This window comes from Phyllobates terribilis, unplaced genomic scaffold, assembly GCF_046119375.1.
Source record: "Phyllobates terribilis strain yellow unplaced genomic scaffold, ASM4611937v1 Scaffold_82__1_contigs__length_6685932, whole genome shotgun sequence".
Taxonomy (NCBI): domain Eukaryota; kingdom Metazoa; phylum Chordata; class Amphibia; order Anura; family Dendrobatidae; genus Phyllobates; species Phyllobates terribilis.
Window position 1 is genome coordinate 51368 of NW_027362842.1, and position 24291 is coordinate 75658.

Sequence of the window (24291 nt, forward strand, 5' to 3'; positions counted from 1 at the left end):
AGGTCCTATTTAAGTGATTTATTGACTGAGAACAGGTGTGGCAGTAATCAGGCCTGTGTGTGGCTGGGGAAATTGTACTCAGCTTCCCAAAGATGTGATAAACCACAGTTAATTTATGTTTTAAGGAGGAAGGGGGGCAAACACTTTCACACAGGACCCTGTAGGTTTGGATTTCTTTTTTCCTTAATAATAAAGACCTTCATGTAAAAACGGCACTTTGTGTTTCCTTGTCTTATCTTTGTCTAATATTTACATTTGTTTTGTGATCTGAAACATTTAAGTGACAAACATGCAAAAGAATAAGAAATCAGGAAAGAGGCAAACACTTTTTCACCCAACTGTATACAAGGCCCCACCCAGACAGAGTGCCCCATAATACACAGGGGCCCACCCCGATAGGATGCAATGTCCACACGTCACCATGTTCTGAGTGATGGGTCTGCGACATTTAACTTCTGGGTCTCCAAATTGGACATATGGTCTGAACTTGCCCTTTACGCCTTGTAGGTGGTGGCCTGCCCTGCGGAAAGTGTACTGACGAAATGGGTGTTTAGCACGGCCGGAGGTGTGATCATAGACAGACGCTTGTCCACAGCCAACATGGGCAAGCTAACAGGACTGTGGCCGAATCTAGACGTCTACCAGATGCACCCAGCCATTGTTAGACGCCTGTAGTTTATTTGTTCTTCTGTCATTCGCAATGTTTGTGGCCTCCACAAACTAAACACCAAAAAGAAAACCAGTGTTGGTTACTACCTCCTTCCCCTCCACCACCACCACCACCACCACCACCACCACCACCACCACCACCACCACGATTATTTTTTATTCTGTTATAAGTCATTTCCTTATCCCCATTTGTTTGCAGGGCAATTGTTCTGCTCTTACCCCCATTTTTCTTCCTTCTGAAGCCCCCCATAGCCCTATGACCATTTTACAGCTGTGAAGTTCGGGTCCCCATTGACTTATATGGGAATCGGGGTCAAGTTCTGGTAGCCAAACCAAACTTTGACGACAGTACAACCGAACACGACAAATCCGACCATCCACGAGTCCACTCATCCCTAATCTAGACTTCTAACCAGTACGGAGGGTTTGTTACACTGTAGCAATCAGCACAGAAGAGAAAGGCGATTGTATCAGTGCAGGTAACCAGGGCGGCTCAGCAGTGGGATGTGCTGCCCCCAGGTGGATCATGTTGGTACTGCAGGCTCCACCTCAGCAGCAGTTCGGTGGGACCTGCACTTGGTAAAACGGACCGACCCGTGGATGGGGGAGTTGTCACGCGCCATTACGGATGGGGGGGGGGGGGGGGGTTACGATATTTGCAGTAGAAAAGCAGCAGCGGCTCAGTGAAGACGTCACCCGCATTTTTTTGGAAGTCCCAGTTAAAATGCAGCCTCCTCTCCGAGCATCGGGTTACAATTAGTGATGAGCAGGCATGCTTACCGAGTATCTTCGGCGTTTGCTTTACTGGTGAGCAAGTAGGTCTTATTAACCCTTTCGGCGAGCACGCTCGGGTGCTCGCCGAGTATTTTGGCGTGCTCGGCCTTTCTTTTACTATCGCCGCGGCTGCAAGTGCCACAGGCAGAGACTGACTGTCGAACAGCCGTGACATTTGCAGCCACGACGACAGTAAAACAAAGGCCGAGCACGCCAAAATACTCGGCGAGCACCCGAACCTGCTCGCCGAAAGGGTTGATGAAAGCTACTCGCTCAACACTAGTGCTCACATATTATTTTCAAGTCCCTCCCTGCGTCTGCATGATTTATGACTGTTAGTTAATCCCTGCATGTGTTGAGGCTAAAGCCGTAAATCATGCAGTCGCAGGAACTCGAACAAATTATACGAGCATGCTGAAGAAACTTGGAAAGCATGCTCGGTTAAAGGGGTTAATCGAGCACACTCACTCATCGCTGGCTACAATATATCAGAGGTCAAAACCTCATTTTACTTGACCCAGAGCTCCAGATCTTCTGTATCCTGTGGTGCTCAAGAGAAACTAAACTCCGTGTATACAGCCACCACTAGGGGGAGCTCAACGCCCACAGACGTGTATCCAGCCGCCACTAGGGGGAGCTCAGCGCCCACAGACATGCATCCAGCCACTAGAGGGAGCTCAGCGCCCACAGACGTGCATCCAGCCACCACTAGAGGGAGCTCAGCGCCCACAGACGTGCATCCAGCCACCACTAGAGGGAGCTCAGTGCCCACAGGCGTGCATCCAGCCACTAGAGGGAGCTCAGCGCCCACAGACGTGCATCCAGCCACCACTAGAGGGAGCTCAGCGCCCACAGACGTGCATCCAGCCACCACTAGAGGGAGCTCAGTGCCCACAGGCGTGTATCCAGCCACCACTAGAGGGAGCTCAGCGCCCACAGACGTGCATCCAGCCACCACTAGGTGGAGCTCAGCGCCCACAGACGTGCATCCAGCCACCACTAGGTGGAGCTCAGCGCCCACAGACGTGTATCCAGCCGCCACTAGGGGGAGCTCAGCGCCCACAGACATGCATCCAGCCACTAGAGGGAGCTCAGCGCCCACAGACGTGCATCCAGCCACCACTAGAGGGAGCTCAGCGCCCACAGACGTGCATCCAGCCACCACTAGAGGGAGCTCAGTGCCCACAGGCGTGTATCCAGCCACCACTAGAGGGAGCTCAGCGCCCACAGACGTGCATCCAGCCACCACTAGGTGGAGCTCAGCGCCCACAGACGTGCATCCAGCCACCACTAGGTGGAGCTCAGCGCCCACAGACGTGCATCCAGCCGCCACTGGGGGGACCTCAGCGCCCACAGACGTGCATCCAGGCGCCACTGGGGGGAGCTCAGCGCCCACAGACGTGCATCCAGGCGCCACTAGGGGGAGCTCAGCGCCCACAGACGTGCATCCAGGCGCCACTAGGGGGAGCTCAGCGCCCACAGACGTGCATCCAGGCGCCACTAGGGGAAGCTCAGCGCCCACAGACGTGCATCCAGGCGCCACTAGGGGGAGCTCAGCGCCCACAGACGTGCATCCAGGCGCCACTAGGGGGAGCTCAGCGCCCACAGACGTGCATCCAGGCGCCACTAGGGGGAGCTCAGCGCCCACAGACGTGCATCCAGGCGCCACTAGGGGGAGCTCAGCGCCCACAGACGTGCATCCAGGCGCCACTAGGGGGAGCTCAGCGCCAACAAACTTGTATCCAGGCACCACTAGAGGGAGCTCAGCGCCCACAGACTTGTATCCAGGCACCACTAGAGGGAGCTCAGCGCCCACAAACTTGTATCCAGGCACCACTAGAGGGAGCTCAGCGCCCACAGACGTGCATCCAGGCGCCATTAGGGGGAGCTCAGCGCCCACAGACGTGCATCCAGGCGCCACTAGGGGGAGCTCAGCGCCCACAGACTTGTATCCAGGCGCCACTAGGGGGAGCTCAGCGCCCTCAGACGTGCATCCAGGCGCCACTAGGGGGAGCTCAGCGCCAACAAACTTGTATCCAGGCACCACTAGAGGAAGCTCAGCGCCCACAGACGTGTATCCAGCCACCACTGGGGGGCGCTCCCTGTATACAGCCACCACCGGGGGGCGCTCCCTGTATCCAGCCACCACTGGGGGGCGCTCTCTGTATCCAGCCACCACTGGGGGGCGCTCCCTGTATCCAGCCACCACCGGGGGGCGCTCCCTGTATCCAGCCACCACCGGGGGGCGCTCCTACAGTAATAAATACACATATGGGGTGACCGGCTCCATACAGATCACCGCAGGCCCCTGTAATCCCCCCGCCCCTGGTGCGGTCGGTATTGGGGGGCACAGAATGAAGACGCACACAGGCCGCCATTGCCGGAGAGCTGTATATAAATAATTTACTATTTATCGGCCAATCCTATAAAACGCTGATCACAAGGACCAGTATGAATGAGTTTCCAGGTGTCTCCGGGGAGGGGTACATGCAGTGCCCGCCCCCTTGTCCGTGGGGGTCCGGGCTGTCCCACCAGGGTCTGTACGGGGGAAGAGAAGAGTTTATGTATAAAAGTGGTCAGATGTGAAAGGCGGCAACAGGCAAAGTCAATTCAAGTGCTGGAGTGTGGGGTCCGGGCCCGGCGGGGGTCCGAGGCCGGCGGCTGCCATCACACGTCCGTCATCTCATCCTCCAGCTCCGCGTCCTCCTCTTCCTCCTCCTCCGAGGTCACGTCTGGCTCCTCACACTGCGACAGGCACTTCGGGCAGGAGCAGACGAAGAGATAGTTCTCCCTGGAAGCAGAGGAGCCATGAAAACTCAGGACAAAAGGTGTAAATCCCCCGCACCGCACTACAATGCCCAGCATGCCCTCACTGGGGGATTACCACCATGATGGGAGTTGTAGTTTCTTCACTATAGAACAGACCAAGTACAGACAGTGGATAGGATATAGGTTATCTGAGGAGAAGCCATGACTGAGTCCAGGCCGAGGGTCTCCAGTATCTGATGGGGGTCAGCGACGTTCTCCTACCTGAGGATCTTGTGCCGGGTGTGACGGCTCCGCTCCCTCTGACAGCAATCCAGATAACTGATACAGATCTCCTGAGAGACGGGAGAAGAAACCCGCAGAAGAGTCACAAGATGCTCCAGAGCTGCGCTCACTATTCTGCTGTGTACATACATTACATTACTGATCCTGAGTTACCTCCTGTATTATACTCCAGAGCTGCACTCACTATTCTGCTGGTGCAGTCACTGTGTACATACATTACATTACTGATCCTGAGTTACCTCCTGTATTATACCCCAGAGCTGCACTCACTATTCTGCTGGTGCAGTCACTGTGTACATACATTACATTACTGATCCTGAGTTACCTCCTGTATTATACCCCAGAGCTGCACTCACTATTCTGCTGGTGCATTCACTGTGTACATACATTACATTACTGATCCTGAGTTACCTCCTGTATTATACTCCAGAGCTGCACTCACTATTCTGCTGGTGCAGTCACTGTGTACATACATTACATTACTGATCCTGAGTTACCTCCTGTATTATACTCCAGAGCTGCACTCACTATTCTGCTGGTGCAGTCACTGTGTACATACATTACATTACTGATCCTGAGTTACCTCCTGTATTATACCCCAGAGCTGCACTCACTATTCTGCGGGTGCAGTCACTGTGTACATACATTACATTACTGATCCTGAGTTACATCCTGTATTATACCCCAGAGCTGCACTCACTATTCTGCTGGTGCAGTCACTGTGTACATACATTACATTACTGATCCTGAGTTACATCCTGTATTATACTACAGAGCTGCACTCACTATTCTGCTGGTGCAGTCACTGTGTACATACATTACATTACTGATCCTGAGTTACATCCTGTATTATACTCCAGAGCTGCACTCACTATTCTGCTGGTGCAGTCACTGTGTACATACATTACTGATCCTGAGTTACATCCTGTATTATACCCCAGAGCTGCACTCACTATTCTGCTGGTGTAGTCACTGTGTACATACATTACATTACTGATCCTGAGTTACATCCTGTATTATACCCCAGAGCTGCACTCACTATTCTGCTGGTGCAGTCACTGTGTACATACATTACATTACTGATCCTGAGTTACCTCCTGTATTATACTCCAGAGCTGCACTCACTATTCTGCTGTGTACATACATTACATTACTGATCCTGAGTTACCTCCTGTATTATACCCCAGAGCTGCACTCACTATTCTGCTGGTGCAGTCACTGTGTACATACATTACATTACTGATCCTGAGTTACATCCTGTATTATACCCCAGAGCTGCACTCACTATTCTGCTGGTGCAGTCACTATGTACATACATTACATTACTGATCCTGAGTTACATCCTGTATTATACTCCAGAGCTGCACTCACTATTCTGCTGGTGCAGTCACTGTGTACATACATTACATTACTGATCCTGAGTTACATCCTGTATTATACTCCAGAGCTGCACTCACTAATCTGCTGGTGCAGTCACTGTGTACATACATTACATTAATGATCCTGAGTTACATCCTGTATTATACTCCAGAGCTGCACTCACTATTCTGCTGGTGCAGTCACTGTGTACATACATTACATTACTGATCCTGAGTTACCTCCTGTATTATACTCCAGAGCTGCACTCACTATTCTGCTGGTGCAGTCACTGTGTACATACATTACATTACTGATCCTGAGTTACATCCTGTATTATACTCCAGAGCTGCACTCACTATTCTGCTGGTGCAGTAACTGTGTACATACATTACATTACTGATCCTGAGTTACATCCGGTATTACACTCCAGAGCTGCACTCACTATTCTGCTGGTGCAGTCACTGTGTACATACATTACATTACTGATCCTGAGTTACACCCTGTATTATACTCCAGAGCTGCACTCACTATTCTGATGGTGCAGTCACTGTGTACATACATTACATTACTGATCCTGAGTTACATCCTGTATTATACTCCAGAGCTGCACTCACTATTCTGCTGGTGCAGTCGCTGTGTACATACATTACATTACTGATCCTGAGTTACCTCCTGTATTATACTCCAGAGCTGCACTCACTATTTTGATGGTGCAGTCACTGTGTACATACATTACATTACTGATCCTGAGTTACATCCTGTATTATACTCCAGAGCTGCACTCACTATTCTGCTGGTGCAGTCGCTGTGTACATACATTACATTACTGATCCTGAGTTACCTCCTGTATTATACTCCAGAGCTGCACTCACTATTCTGCTGGTGCAGTCACAGTGTACATACATTACTGATCCTGAGTTACCTCCTGTATTATACTCCAGAGCTGCACTCACTATTCTGCTGGTGCAGTCACTGTGTACATACAGTGCCTACAAGTAGTATTCAACCCCCTGCAGATTTAGCTGGTTTGATAAGATGCAAATAAGTTAGAGCCTTCAAACTGCAAACGAGAGTAGGTTTTATGAACAGAAGCATAAATCTTACAAACCAAAAAGTTATGTTGCTCAGTTGAATTTTATTACATTTTAAACATAAAAGTGCGGGTCAATTATTATTCAACCCCTATGTTTAATATTTTGTGGAATAACCCTTGTTTGCAATTGCAGCTAATAATCGTCTTTTATAAGACCTGATCAGGCCGGCACAGGTCTGTGGAGTTATCTTGGCCCACTCCTCCATGCAGATCTTCTCCAAGTTATCTAGGTTCTTTGGGTGTCTCATGTGGACTTTATTCTTGAGCTCCTTCCACAAGTTTTCAATTGGGTTAAGGTCAGGACACTGACTAGGCCACTCCAACACCTTGACTTTTTCCCTCTTGAACCAGGCCTTGGTTTTCTTGGCTGTGTGATTTGGGTTGTTGTCTTGTTGGAAGATGAAATTACGACCCATCTTAAGATCCTTGATGGAGGAGCGGAGGTTCTTGGCCAAAATCTCCAGGTTGGCCGTGCTATCCATCTTCCCATGGATGCGGACCAGATGGCCAGGCCCCTTGGCAGAGAAACAGCCCCACAGCATGATGCTGCCACCACCATGCTTGACTGTAGGGATGGTATTCTTGGGGTCGTATGCAGTGCCATCCAGTCTCCAAACGTCAAGTGTGTGGTTGGCACCAAAGATCTCGATCTTGGTCTCATCAGACCATAGAACCTTGAACCAGTCTGTCTCAGAGTCTTCCAAGTGATCATGAGCAAACTGTAGACGAGCCTTGACATGACGCTTTGAAAGTAAAGGTACCTTACGGGCTCGTCTGGAACGGAGACCATTGCGGTGGAGTACGTTACTTATGGTATTGACTGAAACCAATGTCCCCACTGCCATGAGATCTTCCCGGAGCTCCTTCCTTGTTGTCCTTGGGTTAGCCTTGACTCTTCGGACAAGCCTGGCCTCGGCACGGGAGGACACTTTCAAAGGCTGTCCTGGGCGTGGAAGGCTAACAGTAGTTCCATAAGCCTTCCACTTACGGATGATGCTCCCAACAGTGGAGACAGGTAGGCCCAACTCCTTGGAAAGGGTTTTGTACCCCTTGCCAGCCTTTTGACCCTCCACGATCTTGTCTCTGATGGCCTTGGAATGCTCCTTTGTCTTTCCCATGTTGACCATGTCTGAGTGCTGTTCACAAGTTTGGGGAGGGTCTTAAATAGTCAGAAAAGGCTGGCAAAAGAGATCTTTAATCCACACATGTGAAGCTCATTATTCTTGGTGCCTGAACTACTTCTTAATACTTTAGGGGGACCAAACAGAATTCTTGTGGTTTGAGGGGTTGAATAATAAATGACTCTGAATTAACTTTTAACGTTTTAAAAAAAAAAAAAAAAAAAAAAAAAAAGCAAAAACAAAATTTGCTGCAGAGCATTTCCCACTTCCAGGCTGATCTACAGTACAAATGTCACAATGCCAAGTTAATTCCGCATGTGTCAACCAGCTAAATCTGCAGGGGGTTGAATACTACTTGTAGGCACTGTATGTACACAGTGACTGCACCAGCAGAATAGTGAGTGCAGCTCTGGAGTATAATACAGGATGTAACTCAGGATCATTAATGTAATGTATGTACACAGTGACTGCACCAGCAGAATAGTGAGTGCAGCTCTGGAGAATAATACAGGATGTAACTCAGGATCAGTAATGTAATGTATGTACACAGTGACTCCACCAGCAGAATAGTGAGTGCAGCTCTGGAGTATAATACAGGATGTAACTCAGGATCAGTAATGTAATGTATGTACACAGTGACTGCACCAGCAGAATAGTGAGTGCAGCTCTGGAGTATAATACAGGAGGTAACTCAGGATCAGTAATGTATGTACACTGTGACTGCACCAGCAGAATAGTGAGTGCAGCTCTGGAGTATAATACAGGAGGTAACTCCGGATCAGTAATGTAATGTATGTACACAGTGACTGCACCAGCAGAATAGTGAGTGCAGCTCTGGAGTATAATACAGGATGTAACTCAGGATCAGTAATGTAATGTATATTCCCAGTGACTGCACCAGCAGAATAGTGAGTGCAGCTCTGGAGTATAATACAGGATGTAACTCAGGATCAGTAATGTAATGTATATTCCCAGTGACTGCACCAGCAGAATAGTGAGTGCAGCTCTGGAGTATAATACAGGATGTAACTCCGGATCAGTAATGTAATGTATGTACACAGTGACTGCACCAGCAGAATAGTGAGTGCAGCTCTGGAGTATAATACAGGATGTAACTCAGGATCAGTAATGTAATGTATATTCCCAGTGACTGCACCAGCAGAATAGTGAGTGCAGCTCTGGAGTATAATACAGGATGTAACTCAGGATCAGTAATGTAATGTATGTACACAGTGACTCCACCAGCAGAATAGTGAGTGCAGCTCTGGAGTATAATACAGGATGTAACTCAGGATCAGTAATGTAATCTATGTACACAGTGACTGCACCAGCAGAATAGTGAGTGCAGCTCTGGAGTATAATACAGGATGTAACTCAGGATCAGTAATGTAATGTATGTACACAGTGACTGCACCAGCAGAATAGTGAGTGCAGCTCTGGAGTATAATACAGGAGGTAACTCAGGATCAGTAATGTAATGTATATTCCCAGTGACTGCACCAGCAGAATAGTGAGTGCAGCTCTGGAGTATAATACAGGATGTAACTCAGGATCAGTAATGTAATGTATGTACACAGTGACTCCACCAGCAGAATAGTGAGTGCAGCTCTGGAGTATAATACAGGATGTAACTCAGGATCAGTAATGTAATCTATGTACACAGTGACTGCACCAGCAGAATAGTGAGTGCAGCTCTGGAGTATAATACAGGATGTAACTCAGGATCAGTAATGTAATGTATGTACACAGTGACTGCACCAGCAGAATAGTGAGTGCAGCTCTGGAGTATAATACAGGAGGTAACTCAGGATCAGTAATGTAATGTATGTACACAGTGACTGCACCAGCAGAATAGCGAGTGCAGCTCTGGAGTATAATACAGGAGGTAACTCAGGATCAGTAATGTAATGTATGTACACAGTGACTGCTCCAGCAGAATAGCGAGTGCAGCTCTGGAGTATAATACAGGAGGTAACTCAGGATCAGTAATGTAATGTATGTACACAGTGACTGCACCAGCAGAATAGCGAGTGCAGCTCTGGAGTATAATACAGGACGTAACTCAGGATCAGTAATGTAATGCATGTACACAGTGACTGCACCAGCAGAATAGTGAGTGCAGCTCTGGGGTATAATACAGGAGGTAACTCATGATCAGTGATGTAATGTATGTACACAGTGACTGCACCAGCAGAATAGTCAGTGCAGCTCTGGAGTATAATACAGGATGTAACTCAGGATCAGTAATGTAATGTATGTACACAGTGACGGCACTAGTAGAATAGTGAGTGCAGCTCTGGAGTATAATACAGGATGTAACTCAGGATCAGTGATGTAATGTATGTACACAGTGACTGCACCAGCAGAATAGTGAGTGCAGCTCTGGAGTATAATACAGGAGGTAACTCCGGATCAGTAATGTAATGTATGTACACAGTGACTGCACCAGCAGAATAGTGAGTGCAGCTCTGGAGTATAATACAGGATGTAACTCAGGATCAGTAATGTAATGTATATTCCCAGTGACTGCACCAGCAGAATAGTGAGTGCAGCTCTGGAGTATAATACAGGATGTAACTCAGGATCAGTAATGTACTGTATGTACACAGTGACTGCACCAGCAGAATAGTGAGTGCAGCTCTGGAGTATAATACAGGATGTAACTCCGGATTAGTAATGTAATGTATGTACACAGTGACTGCACCAGCAGAATAGTGAGTGCAGCTCTGGAGTATAATACAGGATGTAACTCAGGATCAGTAATGTAATGTATATTCCCAGTGACTGCACCAGCAGAATAGTGAGTGCAGCTCTGGAGTATAATACAGGATGTAACTCAGGATCAGTAATGTAATGTATGTACACAGTGACTCCACCAGCAGAATATTGAGTGCAGCTCTGGAGTATAATACAGGATGTAACTCAGGATCAGTAATGTAATGTATATTCCCAGTGACTGCACCAGCAGAATAGTGAGTGCAGCTCTGGAGTATAATACAGGATGTAACTCAGGATCAGTAATGTAATGTATGTACACAGTGACTCCACCAGCAGAATAGTGAGTGCAGCTCTGGAGTATAATACAGGAGGTAACTCAGGATCAGTAATGTAATGTATGTACACAGTGACTGCACCAGCAGAATAGTGAGTGCAGCTCTGGAGTATAATACAGGAGGTAACTCAGGATCAGTAATGTAATGTATGTACACAGTGACTGCACCAGCAGAATAGTGAGTGCAGCTCTGGAGTATAATACAGGAAGTAACTCAGGATCAGTAATGTAATGTATGTACACAGTGACTGCACCAGCAGAATAGTGAGTGCAGCTCTGGAGTATAATACAGGAGGTAACTCATGATCAGTGATGTAATGTATGTACACAGTGACTGCACCAGCAGAATAGTGAGTGCAGCTCTGGAGTATAATACAGGATGTAACTCAGGATCAGTAATGTAATGTATATTCCCAGTGACTGCACCAGCAGAATAGTGAGTGCAGCTCTGGAGTATAATACAGGATGTAACTCAGGATCAGTAATGTAATGTATGTACACAGTGACGGCACTAGTAGAATAGTGAGTGCAGCTCTGGAGTATAATACAGGATGTAACTCAGGATCAGTGATGTAATGTATGTACACAGTGACTGCACCAGCAGAATAGTGAGTGCAGCTCTGGAGTATAATACAGGATGTAACTCAGGATCAGTAATGTAATGTATGAACACAGTGACTGCACCAGCAGAATAGTGAGTGCAGCTCTGGAGTATAATACAGGATGTAACTCAGGATCAGTAATGTAATGTATGTACACAGTGACTGCACCAGCAGAATAGTGAGTGCAGCTCTGGAGTATAATACAGGATGTAACTCAGGATCAGTAATGTAATGTATGTACACAGTGACTGCACCAGCAGAATAGTGAGTGCAGCTCTGGAGTATAATACAGGAGGTAACTCAGGATCAGTAATGTATGTACACTGTGACTGCACCAGCAGAATAGTGAGTGCAGCTCTGGAGTATAATACAGGAGGTAACTCCGGATCAGTAATGTAATGTATGTACACAGTGACTGCACCAGCAGAATAGTGAGTGCAGCTCTGGAGTATAATACAGGATGTAACTCAGGATCAGTAATGTAATGTATATTCCCAGTGACTGCACCAGCAGAATAGTGAGTGCAGCTCTGGAGTATAATACAGGATGTAACTCAGGATCAGTAATGTAATGTATATTCCCAGTGACTGCACCAGCAGAATAGTGAGTGCAGCTCTGGAGTATAATACAGGATGTAACTCAGGATCAGTAATGTAATGTATATTCCCAGTGACTGCACCAGCAGAATAGTGAGTGCAGCTCTGGAGTATAATACAGGATGTAACTCAGGATCAGTAATGTAATGTATATTCCCAGTGACTGCACCAGCAGAATAGTGAGTGCAGCTCTGGAGTATAATACAGGATGTAACTCAGGATCAGTAATGTAATGTATGTACACAGTGACTCCACCAGCAGAATAGTGAGTGCAGCTCTGGAGTATAATACAGGAGGTAACTCAGGATCAGTAATGTAATGTATGTACACAGTGACTGCACCAGCAGAATAGTGAGTGCAGCTCTGGAGTATAATACAGGAGGTAACTCAGGATCAGTAATGTAATGTATGTACACAGTGACTGCACCAGCAGAATAGTGAGTGCAGCTCTGGAGTATAATACAGGAAGTAACTCAGGATCAGTAATGTAATGTATGTACACAGTGACTGCACCAGCAGAATAGTGAGTGCAGCTCTGGAGTATAATACAGGAGGTAACTCATGATCAGTGATGTAATGTATGTACACAGTGACTGCACCAGCAGAATAGTGAGTGCAGCTCTGGAGTATAATACAGGATGTAACTCAGGATCAGTAATGTAATGTATATTCCCAGTGACTGCACCAGCAGAATAGTGAGTGCAGCTCTGGAGTATAATACAGGATGTAACTCAGGATCAGTAATGTAATGTATGTACACAGTGACGGCACTAGTAGAATAGTGAGTGCAGCTCTGGAGTATAATACAGGATGTAACTCCGGATCAGTGATGTAATGTATGTACACAGTGACTGCACCAGCAGAATAGTGAGTGCAGCTCTGGGGTATAAGACAGGATGTAACTCAGGATCAGTAATGTAGTGTATGTACACAGTGACTGCACCAGCAGAATAGTGAGTGCAGCTCTGGAGTATAATACAGGATGTAACTCAGGATCAGTAATGTAATGTATGAACACAGTGACTGCACCAGCAGAATAGTGAGTGCAGCTCTGGAGTATAATACAGGAGGTAACTCAGGAACAGTAATGTAATGTATGTACACAGTGACTGCACCAGGAGAATAGTGAGTGCAGCTCTGGGGTATAATACAGGATGTAACTCAGGATCAGTGATGTAATGTATGTACACAGTGACTGCACCAGCAGAATAGTGAGTGCAGCTCTGGAGTATAATACAGGAGGTAACTCAGGATCAGTAATGTAATGTATGTACACAGTGACTGCACCAGCAGAATAGTGAGTGCAGCTCTGGAGTATAATACAGGAGGAAACTCAGGATCAGTAATGTAATGTATGTACACAGTGACTGCACCAGGAGAATAGTGAGTGCAGCTCTGGGGTATAATACAGGATGTAACTCAGGATCAGTAATGTAATGTATGTACACAGTGACTGCACCAGCAGAATAGTGAGTGCAGCTCTAGGGTATAATACAGGAGGTAACTCAGGATCAGTAATGTAATGTATGTACACAGTGACTGCACCAGCAGAATAGTGAGTGCAGCTCTGGAGTATAATACAGGATGTAACTAAGGATCAGTGATGTAATATATGTACACAGTGACTGCACCAGCAGAATAGTGAGTGCAGCTCTGGGGTATAATACAGCATGTAACTCAGGATCAGTAATGTAATGTATGTACACAGTGACTGCACCAGCAGAATAGTGAGTGCAGCTCTGGAGTATAATAGAGGATGTAACTCAGGATCAGTGATGTAATTTATGTACACAGTGACTGCACCAGCAGAATAGTGAGTGCAGCTCTGGAGTATAATACAGGATGTAACTCAGGATCAGTAATGTAATGTATGTACACAGTGACTGCACCAGCAGAATAGTGAGTGCAGCTCTGGAGTATAATACAGGAGGTAACTCAGGATCAGTAATGTAATGTATGTACACAGTGACTGCACCAGTAGAATAGTGAGTGCAGCTCTGGAGTATAATAGAGGATGTAACTCAGGATCAGTGATGTAAAGTATGTACACAGTGACTGCACCAGCAGAATAGTGAGTGCAGCTCTGGAGTATAATACAGGATGTAACTCAGGATCAGTGATGTAATATATGTACACAGTGACTACACCAGCAGAATAGTGAGTGCAGCTCTGGAGTATAATACAGGATGTAACTCAGGATCAGTGATGTAATATATGTACACAGTGACTGCACAAGCAGAATAGTGAGTGCAGCTCTGGAGTATAATACAGGAGGTAACTCATGATCAGTGATGTAATGTATGTACACAGTGACTGCACCAGTAGAATAGGGAGCGCAGCTCTGGGGTATAATACAGGAGGTAACTCAGGATCAGTAATGTAATGTATGTACACAGTGACTGCACCAGCAGAATAGTGAGTGCAGCTCTGGAGTATAATAGAGGATGTAACTCAGGATCAGTGATGTAATGTATGTACACAGTGACTGCACCAGCAGAATAGTGAGTGCAGCTCTGGAGTATAATACAGGATGTAACTCAGGATCAGTGATGTAATATATGTACACAGTGACTACACCAGCAGAATAGTGAGTGCAGCTCTGGAGTATAATACAGGATGTAACTCAGGATCAGTGATGTAATATATGTACACAGTGACTGCACCAACAGAATAGTGAGTGCAGCTCTGGAGTATAATACAGGAGGAAACTCAGGATCAGTAATGTAATGTATGTACACAGTGACTGCACCAGCAGAATAGTGAGTGCAGCTCTGGAGTATAATACAGGATGTAACTCAGGATCAGTAATGTAATGTATGAACACAGTGACTGCACCAGCAGAATAGTGAGTGCAGCTCTGGAGTATAATACAGGAGGTAACTCAGGATCAGTAATGTAATGTATGTACACAGTGACTGCACCAGCAGAATAGTGAGTGCAGCTCTGGAGTATAATACAGGATGTAACTCAGGATCAGTAATGTAATGTATGTACACAGTGACTGCACCAGCAGAATAGTGAGTGCAGCTCTGGAGTATAATACAGGAGGTAACTCAGGATCAGTAATGTAATGTATGTACACAGTGACTGCACCAGCAGAATAGTGAGTGCAGCTCTGGAGTATAATACAGGATGTAACTCAGGATCAGTAATGTAATGTATGTACACAGTGACTGCTCCAGCAGAATAGTGAGCGCAGCTCTGGAGTCAGTACCGCGTCAGTAAGGATCAATATATGTAGGTGGTCCGGTCTCCTCACCTCCCCTGGCTCGATGTCCTCCAGCGCCATCAGGTGGAGCAGATAGTTGTTGTCGGGGAATGAAGCCTCAGCATTGGGGACACAGCTGTGATTACCTGTCAGGGATATTACTGGTTATCGGGGGTCCGGTGTGTAATCACCGGGGTGTAGTAGTGTTAGGGGGGGGACTCACAGCAGCTCTGCAGCAGGTACAGGCCGGAGCCCTCACAGTTCAGGAACTCCCCGGTCTCTGCAGAGGAAAGAGGTGACAGATGGGACCCTCTGTTATATACAGGCGGCCATTACAGTGCCCCATCCCCCGCTCCGCACCTTTCTCTATGTCCTTGTACAGCTGGTCTATCAGGGCGTCCAGCCGCTCCCTTTCATCCGCCGGCAGCTCCAGGGCGTCACACGCATGAACCCACTGACTGAGCGAGCTGCAACAGAAAGACGGAGCTACCACCCGATGGCTGCCACGGCAAACCCGGGGAGCCTATAATCACCAGCTCTCACCATCCCGCCCTCCTGGCGCCCATATTCCCTGCCCACTCCCAGGTTCTCACCACTGCCCCCGGCGCCCATCTCCCCTGCCCACTCCCAAGCTCTCACCACTGCCCCCGGCGCCCATGTTCCCTGCCCACTCCCAAGCTCTCACCACTGCCCCCGGCGCCCATCTTCCCTGCCCACTTCCAAGCTCTCACCACTGCCCCCGGCGCCCATCTTCCCTGCCCACTCCCAAGCTCTCACCACTGCCCCCGGCGCCCATCTTCCCTGCCCACTCCCAAGCTCTCACCACTGCCCCCGGCGCCCATCTCCCCTGCCCACTCCCAAGCTCTCACCACTGCCCCCAGAGCCCATCTCCCCTGCCCACTCCCAAGCTCTCACCACTGCCCCCGGCGCCCATCTTCCCTGCCCACTCCCAAGCTCTCACCACTGCCCCCGGCGCCCATCTCCCCTGTCCACTCCCAAGCTCTCACCACTGCCCCCGGCGCCCATCTCCCCTGCCCACTCCCAAGCTCTCACCACTGCCCCCAGAGCCCATGTTCCCTGCCCACTCCCAGGCTCTCACCACTGCACCCGGAGCCCATCTTCCCTCCCGCTCCCAGGCTCTCACCACTCACCTGGTACCAATCCCGCGCTCGCACCACTGCCCCCGGCGCCCATCTCCCCTGCCCACTCCCAAGCTCTCACCACTGCCCCCGGCGCCCATCTCCCCTGCCCACTCCCAAGCTCTCACCACTGCCCCCGGCGCCCATCTCCCCTGCCCACTCCCAAGCTCTCACCACTGCCCCCAGAGCCCATGTTCCCTGCCCACTCCCAGGCTCTCACCACTGCACCCGGAGCCCATCTTCCCTTCCGCTCCCAGGCTCTCACCACTCACCTGGTACCAATCCCGTGCTCGCTTCCAGGCTCTAACCACTGCCCGCAGTGCCCATGTCCCTTGCCCGCTTCCAGGCTCTCACCACTGCCCCCGGAGCCCATCTCCCCTGCCCGCTCCCAGGCTCTCACCACTGCCCCCGGCGCCCATCTCCCCTGCCCGCTCCCAGGCTCTCACCACTGCCCCCGGCGCCCATCTCCCCTGCCCGCTCCCAGGCTCTCACCACTGCCTCCGGCGCCCATCTCCCCTGCCCGCTCCCAGGCTCTCACCACTGCCCCCGGCGCCCATCTCCCCTGCCCGCTTCCAGGCTCTCACCACTGCCCCCGGCGCCCATCTCCCCTGCCCGCTCCCAGGCTCTCACCACTGCCCCCGGCGCCCATCTCCCCTGCCCGCTTCCAGGCTCTCACCACTGCCTCCGGCGCCCATCTCCCCTGCCCGCTCCCAGGCTCTCACCACTGCCCCCGGCGCCCATCTCCCCTGCCCGCTCCCAGGCTCTCACCACTGCCCCCGGCGCCAATCTCCCCTGCCCGCTTCCAGGCTCTCACCACTGCCCCCGGCGCCCATCTCCCCTGCCCGCTCCCAGGCTCTCACCACTCACCTGGTGCCAATCCCCTGCCCATTGGTTCCAACAAGAGCAAATAGTGATCGGAAGCCCTCAGGGGTGAACCACTGCGGAGACAAACAGCAGCGTGTAAGGAGTTAACCCTTGTTTGGTTACAATCGCACCAACACCCCGTGTAGATTTACTATTTATGTGCAAAAAATTATTATTTTTTTTGTCCCCGTATCCTGACAGCCGGAACCAGGCGCGTGGTCAGGACACTCGTACCGGTCACCAGGATTCGGTACACGGGACTTCATTACTTTTTAATTCAAATTTGTGTCGATACGATTATAGGATTCCTGATTTTTATACAGATAATAAAAAAAATTACTTTTGCAAAAGAAAATCTATTTTTACGGTCGTCCTGCTGTCAGGTTTTCATTTTTCTGAACCCTATGACGCCTTGGGTTTTTTCTAAACGAGCGCCAGACGGCATTCACCGAGCGCCAGACGGCATTCACCGAGCGCCAGACGGCATTCACCGAGCGCCAGACGGCATTCACCGAGCGCCAGACGGCATTCACCGAGCGCCAGACGGCATTCACCGAGCGCCAGACGGCAACACCGAGCGCCAGACGGCAACACCGAGCGCCAGACGGCAACACCGAGCGCCAGACGGCAAACACCGGGCGCCAGACGGCAAACACCGGGCGCCAGACGGCAACACCGGGCGCCAGACGGCAACACCGGGCGCCAGACGGCAACACCGAGCGCCAGACGGCAACACCGAGCGCCAGACGGCAACACCGAGCGCCAGACGGCATTCACCGAGCGCCAGACGGCATTCACCGAGCGCCAGACGGCAACACCGGGCGCCAGACGGCAACACCGGGCGCCAGACGGCAACACCGGGCGCCAGACGGCAACACCGGGCGCCAGACGGCAACACCGAGCGCCAGACGGCAACACCGAGCGCCAGACGGCAACACCGAGCGCCAGACGGCAACACCGAGCGCCAGACGGCATTCACCGAGCGCCAGACGGCATTCACCGAGCGCCAGACGGCATTCACCGAGCGCCAGACGGCATTCACCGAGCGCCAGACGGCAACACCGAGCGCCAGACGGCATTCACCGAGCGCCAGACGGCATTCACCGAGCGCCAGACGGCAACACCGGGCGCCAGACGGCAACACAGAGTGCCAGACATCAGATTTTATCACTTTTTTTTCAGGCAAAATTAACAGAAATAAAAGCTGGAAGGAGATTCTACATTTTTTTTACAGCATTCACCGAGCACAATAAATAAGAAACGACTGCCGACATGAGAGCAAAAATCACCAGAACAATAGTAACTAGAGTCCCCTGACGATGGACCCCACCGAAAGAACAATAGGAGCCTACACCCCCTATAAGCCCCCCCTATACTCTCTCACAACATAATGCTTAAAACAAATTTGTTTTTACATTGAATAAACAGATTAACGCAATGGAGGAGACATCTAATATATATAATTGTCTTATCCCGTCTGTCTGTCTGTCCAGGAAATCCCACGTTGCTGATTGGTCCGGCCGCGGCCAATCAGCGACGTGGGATTTCAGAAAAATATGGCGGCCGTTAGCGGCTCACCCTCACATGCTCACCCTCAGACGCTCACAAGCTCACGCTCTGACGCTGACACTCACGCTCTGACGCTGACACACTCTGAAGCTCACGCTCGGACGCTCACGCAGATTTTAGAAAAATATGGCGGCCGTTAGCGGCTCACCCTCACACGCTCACCCTCAGACGCTCATGTTCTGACGCTCGGACGCTTACGCTCTCACACTCACGCTCTGACGCTGACACTCACACGCTCACGCTCACGCTCAGGCTCTGACGCTCACGCTCAGGCTCTGACGCTCACGCTCAGGCTCTGACGCTCAGGCTCGGACGCTCAGGCTCGGACGCTCAGGCTCGGACGCTCAGGCTCGGACGCTCACGCTCAGGCTCGGACGCTCAGGCTCGGACGCTCACGCTCGGACGCTCACGCTCGGACGCTCACGCGGATTTTAGAAAAATATGGCGGTCATTAGCGGCTCACCCTCACACGCTCACCCTCTGACGCTCACACGCTCATGTTCTGACGCTCACACGCTCTGACGCTGACACTCTCGCTCGGACGCTCAGGCTCGGACGCTCGCGCTCTGACGTGGACGCTCTGACGCTGACGCTCGGACCCTCAGGCTCAGACGCTCGCGCTCACGCTCTGACACGGACGCTCTGACACGGACACTGACGCTCGGACCCTCAGGCTCAGACGCTCACGCTTGGACGCTCACGCTCTCATGTTCACCCTCACGCTCGGACGCTCACGCTCGGACGCTCACGCTCGGACGCTCAGGCTCGGACGCTCAGGCTCGGACGCTCAGGCTCGGAAGCTCAGGCTCGGAAGCTCAGGCTCACGCACTGACGCTCACGCTCGGATGTTCAGGCTCTGACGCTCACGCTCGGATGTTCAGGCTCTGACGCTCACTCTCTCATGCTCACGCTCGGACCCTCACGCTCGGATGTTCAGGCTCTGACGCTCACTCTCTCATGCTCACGCTCGGACTCTGACGCTCACCCTTGGATGCTCACCCTTGGACGCTCACATGCTCACCCTCACATGCTCACCCTCACACGCTCCCACGCTCACCCTCACACGCTCCCACGCTCACCCTGTGCTAGCCGGTCATCTCCCGGCTGCTCGCAGCAGAAGTTCCCCGACCGGCGGCCTCGGTCCCCGGTCCTCCAAAATTCATTAGGGGCCCCGGGGGGATTAATTTAAACACAGCTTCGCTGATTAGTCGCGCCCGGTTGGCCGCATACATATTCTAGAATACCCGATGAGTTAGAATCGGGCCACCATCTAGTGTGTGTATATATATATATATATATATATATATATATATAAACACATACATAAACACATACATAAACAGTGGTGTGAAAGTGTTTGCCCCCTTCCTGATTTCTTATTCATATACATGTTTCTTACTTAAATGTTTCAGATCACAAAACAAATGTAAATATTAGACACAGATAAGACAAGTAACCAGAAAATGCAGTTTTTAAATTAAGGTCTTTATTAAAGGAAAAATAATCCAAACCTACAGGGTCCTGTGTGATAGTGATTGCCCCTAAACCTAATATCTGGTCGGGCCCTTACCTAATCAAGCGTTTGCGATAACTGGCGATGAGTCTTTACAACGCTCTGGAGGAACTTTGGCCGCTCATCTTTGCAGAATTGCTGTAATTCAGGTTTCCAAGCATGAACCGCCTTTTTAAAGGTCTGGCCACAGCATCTCCATCGGATTAAGGTCAGGACTTTGACTAGGCCACTCCAAAGTCTTCATCTTGTATTTCTGCAGCCATTCAGAGGTGGACTTGCTGGTGTGTTTTGGATCATATTCCTGCTGCATAACCTAAGTGCGCTTCAGCTTGAGGTCACGAACAGATGGCCGGACATTCTCCTTCAGGATTTTTTGGTAGACTGCAGAATTCATGGTTCCATTTACCACAGCAAGTCTTCCAGGTCCTGAAGCAGAAAAACAGCCCCAGACCATCACCACCATATTTTACTGTTGGTATGATGTTCCTTTTCTGAAATGCTGTTACTTCTACGCCAGATATAATGGGACATACACCTTACAAAAAGTTCAACTTTTGTCTGGTCTGTCCATAGAGTATTCTCTCAAAAGTCTTGGCGATCATCAAGATGTTTTCTGGCAAAACTGAGACGAGCCCTTAAGTTAATTTCCCTCAGCAGTGGTTTTCGTCTTGGAACTCCGTCATGCTGCCATTTTTGCCCAGTCTCTTTTTTATGGTGGAGTCATGAACACTGACCTTAACTGAGGCAAGTGAGGCCTGCAGTTGTTTGAATGTTGTTGTGGGGTCTTTTGCGCTCTTGGGGTAATTTTGGTTGGCCGGCCACTCCTGGGAAGGTTCACCCACTGTTCCATGTTTCCGCCATTTGTAGATAATGGCTCTCACTGTAGTTCGCTGGAGTCCCAAAGCTTTAGAAATGGCTTCATAACCTTTTAGAGACTGATATATCTCAATTACTTTGTTTCTCATTTGTTCCTGAATTTCTTTGGATCGCAGCATGATGTCTAGCTTTTGAGGATCTTTTGATCCACTTTCCTTTATCAGGCAGGTCTTATTTAAGTGATTTCTTCATTGAGAACAGGTGTGGCTGTAACCAGGCCTGTGTGTGGCTAGGGAAAGTGTACTCAGCTACCCAAAGATGTGATAAACCACAGTTAATTTATGTTTTAAGGTGAGGGGGAAAAAACTTTTTCACACAGGACCCTGTAGGTTTGGATTTCGTTTTCCCTTAATAAAGACCTTCATTTAAAAAAACGGCACTTTGTGTTTCCTTGTCTTATCTTTGTCTAATATTTACATTTGTTTTGTGATCTGAAACATTTAAGTGACAAACATGCAAAAGAATAAGAAATCAGGAAAGAGGCAAACACTTTCACACTACTGTATATTAAGAAGTAGCCTGATAAGATGGGGACGCCCCGATGAAGCAAGGGTGAAACGTACATAGGGGCACCAGCAGCACATACGACAGCGATGTCTTCTACTTCTTAGTATATATACACTGCTCAAAAAAATAAAGCGAACAGTGAAATCCCCCCTCCTAGATCTGAATGAGTGAAATCTCCTCATTGAATACTTTGTTCTGTAGAAGCTGAATGTGCTGACAACAAAATCACCCAAAAATCATCAATGGAAATCACATTTATTAACCAATGGAGGCCTGGATTTGGAGTCACCCCCAAAATGACAGTGGAAAAACACACTACAGGCTGATCCAACTGTGATGTAATGTTCTTAAAACAAGTCACAATGAGGCTGAGTATTGTGTGTGGCCTCCACGTGCCTGTATGACCTCCCTACAACGCCTGGACATGCTCCTGATGAGGCTCAGTATTGTGTGTGGCCTCCACGTGCCTGTATGACCTCCCTACAACACCTGGGCATGCTCCTGATGAGGCTGAGTATTGTGTGTGGCCTCCACGTGCCTGTATGACCTCCCTACAACGCCCGGGCATGCTCCTGATGAGGCTCAGTATTGTGTGTGGCCTCCACGTGCCTGTATGACCTCCCTACAACGCCTGGGCATGCTCCTGATGAGGCTGAGTATTGTGTGTGGCCTCCACGTGCCTGTATGACCTCCCTACAATGCCTGGGCATGCTCCTGATGAGGCTGAGTATTGTGTGTGGCCTCCACGTGCCTGTATGACCTCCCTACAACGCCTGGGCATGCTACTGATGAGGCTCAGTATTGTGTGTGGCCTCCACGTGCCTGTATGACCTCCCTACAACGCCTGGGCATGCTCCTGATGAGGCTGAGTATTGTGTGTGGCCTCCACGTGCCTGTATGACCACCCTACAACACCAGGGCATGCTCCTGATGAGGCTGAGTATTGTGTGTGGCCTCCACGTGCCTGTATGACCTCCCTACAACGCCTGGGCATGCTCCTGATGAGGCTGAGTATTGTGTGTGGCCTCCACGTGCCTGTATGACCTCCCTACAACGCCTGGGCATGCTCCTGATGAGGCTGAGTATTGTGTGTGGCCTCCACGTGCCTGTATGACCTCCCTACAACGCCTGGGCATGCTCCTGATGAGGCTGAGTATTGTGTGTGGCCTCCACGTGCCTGTATGACCTCCCTACAACGCCTGGACATGCTCCTCATGAGGCTGAGTATTGTGTGTGGCCGCCACGTGCCTGTATGACCTCCCTACAACGCCTGGGCATGCTCCTGATGAGGCTCAGTATTGTGTGTGGCCTCCACGTGCCTGTATGACCTCCCTACAACGCCTGGGCATGCTCCTCATGAGGCTGAGTATTGTGTGTGGCCTCCACGTGCCTGTATGACCTCCCTACAACGCCTGGGCATGCTCCTGATGAGGCTCAGTATTGTGTGTGGCCTCCACGTGCCTGTATGACCTCCCTACAACGCCTGGGCATGCTCCTGATGAGGCTGAGTATTGTGTGTGGCCTCCACGTGCCTGTATGACCTCCCTACAACGCCTGGGCATGCTCCTGATGAGGCTGAGTATTGTGTGTGGCCTCCACGTGCCTGTATGACCTCCCTACAACGCCTGGGCATGCTCCTGATGAGGCTGAGTATTGTGTGTGGCCTCCACGTGCCTGTATGACCTCCCTACAACGCCTGGGCATGCTCCTGATGAGGCTGAGTATTGTGTGTGGCCTCCACGTGCCTGTATGACCTCCCTACAACGCCTGGGCATGCTCCTGATGAGGCTGAGTATTGTGTGTGGCCTCCACGTGCCTGTATGACCTCCCTACAACGCCTGGACATGCTCCTCATGAGGCTGAGTATTGTGTGTGGCCTCCACGTGCCTGTATGACCTCCCTACAACGCCTGGGCATGCTCCTGATGAGGCTGAGTATTGTGTGTGGCCTCCACGTGCCTGTATGACCTCCCTACAACGCCTGGGCATGCTCCTGATGAGGCTGAGTATTGTGTGTGGCCTCCACGTGCCTGTATGACCTCCCTACAACGCCTGGGCATGCTCCTGATGAGGCTGAGTATTGTGTGTGGCCTCCACGTGCCTGTATGACCTCCCTACAACGCCTGGGCATGCACCTGATGAGGCTGAGTATTGTGTGTGGCCTCCACGTGCCTGTATGACCTCCCTACAACGCCTGGACATGCTCCTCATGAGGCTGAGTATTGTGTGTGGCCGCCACGTGCCTGTATGACCTCCCTACAACGCCTAGGCATGCTCCTGATGAGGCTCAGTATTGTGT

The 24291-nt window shown here is 50.1% G+C and overlaps 1 protein-coding gene across 1 annotated transcript in view; it reads right to left on the reverse strand.

The window, feature by feature from the left end:
• Positions 1–3820: 3820 nt before the first annotated feature.
• SMYD5 (SMYD family member 5) overlaps positions 3821–24291 on the reverse strand; it is a 32726-nt gene continuing 12255 nt past the window's right edge. Inside the window, exons 8-13 of the mRNA XM_073662668.1 lie at positions 17532–17602; positions 15886–15992; positions 15749–15805; positions 15577–15671; positions 4474–4544; positions 3821–4234 (exon numbers count right to left, since the gene is read on the reverse strand). Coding sequence (XP_073518769.1) covers positions 4111–4234; positions 4474–4544; positions 15577–15671; positions 15749–15805; positions 15886–15992; positions 17532–17602 — 525 coding nt within the window. The 3' untranslated portion in view covers positions 3821–4110. The remainder of the gene's footprint in view (positions 4235–4473; positions 4545–15576; positions 15672–15748; positions 15806–15885; positions 15993–17531; positions 17603–24291) is intronic.